The sequence below is a fragment of the Otolemur garnettii genome, unplaced genomic scaffold (assembly GCF_000181295.1).
Source record: "Otolemur garnettii isolate 467f Iridium unplaced genomic scaffold, OtoGar3 scaffold00010, whole genome shotgun sequence".
Lineage (NCBI taxonomy): Eukaryota > Metazoa > Chordata > Mammalia > Primates > Galagidae > Otolemur > Otolemur garnettii.
In genome coordinates, this window is record NW_003852405.1 from 1810002 (window position 1) to 1817400 (window position 7399).

The 7399-nt window shown below is 47.7% G+C and overlaps 1 protein-coding gene across 3 annotated transcripts in view; it reads right to left on the reverse strand.

The window, feature by feature from the left end:
- LOC100943721 (glutathione S-transferase Mu 1) overlaps positions 1–1546 on the reverse strand; it is a 34281-nt gene extending 32735 nt beyond the window's left edge. For 2 of the 3 annotated variants that reach the window (XM_012801687.2, XM_012801688.2), the window contains exons 1-5: positions 1397–1546; positions 1076–1151; positions 609–673; positions 237–318; positions 35–135 (exon numbers count right to left, since the gene is read on the reverse strand). In XM_012801687.2, coding sequence (XP_012657141.1) covers positions 35–135; positions 237–318; positions 609–673; positions 1076–1151; positions 1397–1432 — 360 coding nt within the window. In that variant the 5' untranslated portion in view covers positions 1433–1546. The remainder of the gene's footprint in view (positions 1–34; positions 136–236; positions 319–608; positions 674–1075; positions 1152–1396) is intronic. The other variant, XM_012801689.2, reaches the window with a different exon arrangement.
- Between the last annotated feature and the right edge of the window lie 5853 nt (positions 1547–7399).

Consider the following 7399-nt stretch of genomic DNA (forward strand, 5'->3'; position numbering starts at 1 on the left):
ATTCCTGGCTCAGCCCACAAACACAGGCACTCACAAAGTCAGGGCTGTAGCACACTGTGGCCAACTGATTAGAGGTGTCCATAGCCTGGTTCTCTAAAATGTCCACACGAATCTTCTCCTCTTCTGTCTCTCCACCTGGCACCCACACAATAGAAACTCCCCATCAGCATCTCACCCATGACAAGCCTGGGGGGATGGCCACTGCCCCACCCCAGCCTGCAGCCAGCCCCACTCACAAAGATTGTGCTTGCGGGCAATGTAGCGCAGGATGGCATTGCTCTGGGTGATCTTGTGAGGCCCATCAATTAGGTACGGCAGCTGGATGGGTGACCAGGGAGTTCACGTGGGACACCAGGCTCCCACCATCCCTTCCCTTAAGCAAGGGCAGCGTGACACCTGGCACTCACTGTGCCTGCCCACCGCAGGCCCTATGTAAGAATACTGTCAAAGGGATGAGTGACCTGGAAACAGGTCATCATGGAAAGGCGGAGTAGTGACCAAGGATGACAGTAATGGAGGAGAACGCACCTGTTCTGAAACCCCGGTTTCACCTGGAGACATAGGGACACCTTCACCTTCCCCCAAACCCTCCCTTCCTCTGCACCTACATTGGGAAAATCCAGGCCCAGCTTGAATTTTTCCTTCAGCCACTGGCTTCTGTCATAGTCAGGAGCTGTGGTGGAGAACATGAGTAAAAACAAACTTCCCCAGAGTCCAGCTCTCCTTTCCTGGGGACCCTCTCAAGGAATCAGAGGCAAAACTCCCTCAGACAGCTGAATCTAGAATCTGAGCACTCAGTCCCCCATTCCAAGTGTGGGGGATGGGGGGTGCAGAATGCCTGTAAGGGCTCTGGATTCTGTACCACTCTAAGGCTTCCACGGACAAATTCTAAGGGGCAACCCAGCCAACCACCTGCACCAGTGCCCAGCAATCCCCTCCCAGTGTCCTGACAGAAGACCTGATTGTCCCCACAGAGGGCTTTAGGGAAGGCCAGGCTGGTGCACAGGGAACACAGCTGGCCATGGCTGGTGTCAACTCAGCAGTTGAATTGAGGTCCGGACTACAGTTGCCATACCGTCCCCCATCGTGTATATCTTCTCCTCATAGCTGGAGTCTGTGTATTCCAGGAGCAGGCGGATGGCGTGAGCCAGCTGGGAAACATGACCCAGGTCAGAGATAGAGGGTCCCCGATTCGTGACTTTACCTACGCCACGCGAGCCCCCTCGCTACACCTACACTCAGCAGTACCCCAGGCCATGCGCAGGCCCTCGAGAGAGGGACGGGCAGCGGCTCCCGCGCCCTCAAGAGCCATCATCCCCAGAACCGGTGCCCCAGCTACTCAACTCTTGCCGGCCTCTGCGCCCCAGTGCCACTGCCCAAGCGGACCCTCGCTCACTCCGCGGATGTCCCAGTAACCCAGGGTCATTGGCATGGTGCAGGGTGCCGTGGACTCTGAGGACAGGCCTTAGCGGAGCTGGGCTATGACTTTCTCCCGGCGCCCAGGAGGGTAATCCCTTTAGGCCCAGCTGCGTTCCACTGGTCTTAATAGTCGTCACTTCCGACGCGTCTCCCGAACTGCGCAGACGCAGGAGACCCGGACGGGGTTGGGGGTGGGGCAGGGCGCCGGAGCCTCTGAGGCAGAAAAGAGTTGAATGGCTGCAGCACACCAGCCCCCAGGGTTCAGAGAGTGAGGTCTGGGCTCCCAGAAGCCGAGCAGGGCTCGCATCCCTCCCTGGCGCCGCCACCCCATCCCCACCTGCACACCTCTGCTAGGTGGCAGGGCGCTGGCAGTGCACTTGGGAGAAAAGCCATGTGCCCAAACGGCAAAGCTCTTCTCCCTTCTTCTCCCCTCCTGGCGTTGCTTAATCTTGTTGTGGCTACCGAGTTCCCCCAGACTCTGGGAGGCTCAGGCTGCCAGGGTCTGGACAGAGAGTGATGTCCCTGACCGAAGATCATGCCTTCACCCCTACTAAGTCATGGAAACCTGGTGGTTTGCTCTTCTCTGCTAAGTTGGGGAGCTCGGAGACTACACATGTCTCTGGTGATCGCAGGGCTCAGTCTCTGTTGAGATGCTCGCGGCCCATTTAGACTGGGCTCTGAGACCAGGGTCCAGGTTCAGGAGGCTGCCTCTGGGTCAAGGTGTGTTCTCATGCAGAGTTGCCCGCAGGGAGGCGATGGCACCATGCACAGGACAAGTACCTGGACTTCTGAATAATTGTATTTCTCACTATACATTGTAAGTTTGTCATTCTGAGTTTTAAACATCTTGAGGTAGGAAAGATAAAATGTCCAGATCTAATTGAGAAAACATATGTATACATATTTTGTATATGTATATACATATATATGTATGCATATTTTATATATATGTATACATATTTTGTGTGTATATATATACACAATATGCATATATGTATACATATTTTTTGAGCAGTGTCACTCTGTCACCCTGGGTAGAGTACTGTGGCATCATAGCTAACAGCAACCTCAAACTCTTGGGCTCAAGTGATTCTCTTGCCTCAGCCTCCCTGGTAGCTGGGACTACAGGTGCCCACCACACGCCCAGCTATTTTTTAGAGACTGGGTCTTGCACTTGCTCAGGCTGGTCTCAAACCTGTGACCTAGGGGAATCCACCTGCCTTGGCCTCCCAGTGTGCTAGGATTACAGGCGGGAACCACCGCACCTGGCCCATTTATCTATTTCTTTATTGCAAAAGCAGTTGCTGAGAAGAAGATGAACCAAGATTGTGGTTTAGCTGCCTAAGACTAACAACAGAAGTCCGGTGGGAACCGCAGGGGAGAGCCTTGAAAATGCACACATCTTACTGTGTTTACCCACTGAGATGCAGTGGATGGGGAGAGAAGTTGAGTGCAGCAGAAAGAAGCAATCCTCACTCAGGCCAGGACTCTGTGGGGGCGGAAAGATGGGCCCAGGGCACAGGTGGGGTCTACAGTGCAAAGAGGATCATCCTGAGGAATGACATGGGTCTGCGTGAGGCAGTCGTAAGCAGCAGGGATAAGGGAAACTGAAAAGTGGTGTCCTTGAAAAAAATGTGTATGCTGTTCTTGTTAGATAGACTTTTTTGCATATGTCTGAGTTCTGGCTGGATCACTGTGTTGTTCAAGTTCACCCTTTTTTTTTTTTTAAAAGACAGAGTGTCACTTTGTCGCCCTCGGTAGAGTGCTATGGCATCACAGCTCACAGCAACCTCCAGCTCTTGGATTAAAGCAATTCTCTTGCCTCAGCCTCCCAAGTAGCTGGGACTACAGGCACCCACTACAACACCCAGCTATTTTGTGTTGCAGTTTGGCCGGGGCCAGGTTTGAACCCACGACCCTCGGTATATGGGGCTGGTGCCCTACTCACTGAGCCACATGGGCCACCCAAGTTCACCATTTCTTTTCTGTCTGGTTGTCCCTTCCATTATTGACAGCCAAATTTTGTTATTATAGAACTACTTCTCCCTTCAATTTTGCCAGTTTTTGCAGCATATACACATAACTTGTTTTATTACCACTGTGAGGACTGTAGCCTATATGACAGAGAAAATCAATTATCCCTCCGGGAAATTGTTCCAGGGTATCTGTATAGTCCTCCTTTAAGAATCTTCTGTGTATCTTTTCTAAGAAAACATGATTTCCTGCGGGATGGTATTTTTAAGTATCTGGTAATCTAGAAAGCAAACAACTATGGCAGTCAGAATAGCCCAATATTAGCCCTTTTCTGCTGGCTTTGTAATGGCCTCAGCAGAAGCATTTTGTTGGCATGAAGTCAAGGTTCAGTACTGGGATCCTGAGGTTGGGATGAATGATGTAAAGGAAACATAATAACCATAGGAGCCTGTTAAGGGGAATTTGCTGGCGCCTGTGGCTCAAGCGGCTAAGGTGCCAGCCACATACACCTAAGGTGGCGAGTTCGAATCCTCAGCCCGGGCCCGCCAAACAACAATGATGGCTGCAACCAAAAAATGGCCGGGCACTGTGGCGGGCGCCTGTGGTCCCAGCTACTTGGGAGGCTGAGGCAGGAGACTCGCTTGAGCCCAGGAGTTGGAGGTTGCTGTGAGCGTGATGCCATGGCACTCTACCCAGGGGGACAGCTTGAGGATCCGTCTCAAAAAAAAAAGGGGAGGGGGAATTTGCCTTGTAAAGCTTATTTTAAAAGAACAGTTATTAAAGTTTTGTCAGCAGGGTTGTTAGATTCAGAGCAGTAGCAGTGGTCTGGGAAAAAAAGGTAAAAGAAAATTAAGTTTTCTATTAAGTGGGAGAGGGAGAACATAGGAGGTCAGAAGTAGTAAGATGAAAATAAGGGCGATAACATTAATGTTTTAGGTGGCTTCAAAGAATAAAAAGCAAAGTAGAATAATAGGTAGGGAAGGGTGTTAAGTCAGAATGTTAATCTTGACTGAGTCTTGCCAGAAGCTGTCCACCTCTGAGAAGTCAGGAAAACACCTAAGAACCTCATTTTAAGATCCTCAAATGAAGGCATGCCCAAAAGTCAAGAGGAAGTGTTGTACTATATCTTTTGAGCTGAGAAATATTAACCTAAGGATCTATACTTTGGAGTTTTACTGCTGTGTCAGTTATTAACAATATCTGATAAGGTCCAAGGACAGTTTTTGTGAAGTTGTTTCCAGAACATTAGATCTCCTATTGTTGGGCATAGGTGTGTGGTTTGGAAATGTTGATGATAAAGCTGGAGGTACTGTATGATTTTCTTGCAATTCTCAATCATATTTCATCGTAATTATAATAGGATATAGTCTAAGATTGGTGGTGAAATATTCAAACACACAGGCAGGCCTTTGCTTCAGAGGGGAAGCTAGTCTGGCTATGTTGCCCAGGCTGGAGTGCAGCACTGTAGTGGGTATCCACAGGCACCATCACAGCTCACTGTGGCTTCAAACTCCTGGGCTCAAGCAATTCTCCCATCTCAGCTTCCCAAGCATCTGGGGTTACAGGCATGTGCCACCACACCCGGGTGATCTCTTATTAATTCATAAAGACATAAATTGTGGCTCCAAGACGGGGTTGGACTTATATAGACTAAAGCTAATGATAGGATTTTGCGGGAGCTTTGTTAATTTTAATTTTACAGTTCCATTAGTTCTTTTTTCCTTAGGAGTATGAATGATAAGGACTGTAAAGTTTTTGGGTAAAAGGTAAATTTTACAGACTTCCTTAATAACATAAACAGTCAAATGTAGCTCAGCACCCGTAGCTCAGTGGTTAGGGCACTGGCCACATACACTGGGGCTAGTGGGTTCCAACCCAGCCTGGGCCTGCTAAAAAAACAACAATGACAACAACAATAACAACAATAACAAAATAGCAGGGCATTGTGGTGGGCACCTGTAGTCCCAGCTACTCAGGCGGCTGAGGCATGAGAATCGCCTAAGCCCAAGGAGTTGGAGGTTGCTGTGAGCTGTGGCACCACAGCACTCTACGAAGGGTTAGTAAGTGAAACTCTGGCTCAATAAATAAATAAAAGTACCTCTGTTAATCTGGGTATAAAATAACTGAATCATTTTATATAACAGATCCAAATTCCAATTTTACTTCTTTAGTTTGTTATTTTTATAACATTATAAAATAGTAATGGCTCTATTAACATTCATTTGTTTGTATATATTTGAATATGCACAGATATATAAATATACAAGTAGGTAACTTTAATGCTTTTTTAAAATATTGTGGCACTATGCAAACATTGTAACCTAATATTAATTTAGAATTAAAGAAAAAAAACCTCATCAGTGCCTGTGGCTAAGTGGGTAGGACACTGGCCCCATATATGGAGGGAGGCCCGTTCAAACCCAGCCCTGGCCAAACTGCAACAAAAACATAGCCAGACATTGTGGCAGGCACCTGTAGTCCCAGCTACTGGGGAGGCTGAGGCAAGAGAATCACCTAAGCCCAGGAGTTGGACATTGCTATGACCTTTGACACCACAGCATTCTACCAAGGGTGACAAAGTGAGACTTTGTCTCTAAAAAAAAAAAAAACCTGAAAGAAACATGAAAAAAAATTGTGGCACTAGGCATGGAGGCTCACACCTATAATCCCAGCACTTTGGGAGGCTAAAGCAGGAGGCTTGCTAGAGCCCAGGAGCTTGAGACAAGCCTGGGCAACACAGCAAGACCCCATCTCAACAAAAGATAAAAAAGAAAATAGCTGGGCATGGTGGTACAGACCTATAATCTCAGCTACTCAGAATGTTGAGGCAGGAGGATCTCTAGCGCCCAGGACTTTGAGGCTGCCGTGAACTATGGTGACACTGCTGCACTCCTGCTTAGATGACAGAGTGGGGCATTGTCTCAAAAAAAAATTGTAGTAACAACATTTAACATAAGATATGCTCTCTTAACAAATTTTTAAGTGCACAGTACAGTATTGTTAACAATAAGTGCAGTATTGTCTCGGCACCCATAGCACAGTGGTTATGGCGCCAGCCACATACACCGAGACTGGTGGGTTTGAACCTGGCCTGGGCCTGCTAAATGATGACAACTGTAACAAAAAAAACAGCCCGGTGGTGTGGCAGGCACCTGTACTCCCAGCTACTTGGGAGGCTGAGGCAAGAGAATCGCCTGAACCCAGGAGTGGGAGGTTGCTGTGAGCTGTGATGCCAAAGCACTCTACTGAGGGTGACATAATGAGACTGTGTCTCAAAAAAAAAAAAAAAGAATAAGCGCAGTATTGTACAGCAGATCTCCAGCACTTTTTCACATCGTATGACTGAAACTTTATACCTGTTGAACAGAAACTATTTCCTCCTCCGCCCAGACCATGGCAACCGCCATTCTAGTCTCCACTTCCATGAGTCTGACCACTTTAGATACTTCATGCACATAGAGTCATGCAGTGTTACTTCCCCTGTGACTGGCTAAGGTTACTCAGTACAATGTCCTCCAGATTCATCCACAGTGTCATCTATTGCAGAATTTCCTTCTTTCTTAGGGCTGAATAATAGTCCACAGTATGTATCACCCCATTCTCAATCCATTCATCTGGTGATGAAGGTTTAGGTTGTTTCCACGTCTTGGCTATTGTGAATAACGCTCCAGTGAACGGAAGAGTGCTAGTGTCTCCTTGAGATCCTGATATCAATTCTTTTGGATATATGCAGAAATAGGATTTCTGGCTCAATATGGTAGTTCCAAGTTTACTTTTTTGAGGTAGTTCTACGTTTACTTTTTTGAGGAAACTCTATACTGTTTTTAATAGTGGACACACCACTTGATTTTCCTACCAGTAGTGTATAAGAGTTCCAATTTCTTTTTCTTTATTTTGAGACAGAGCCTTAAGCTACCCCCCTGGGTAGAGTGCCGTGGCATCACAGCTCACAGCAACCTCCAACTCCTGGGCTCAAACAAGTCTCCTGCCTCAGCCTCCCAAGTAG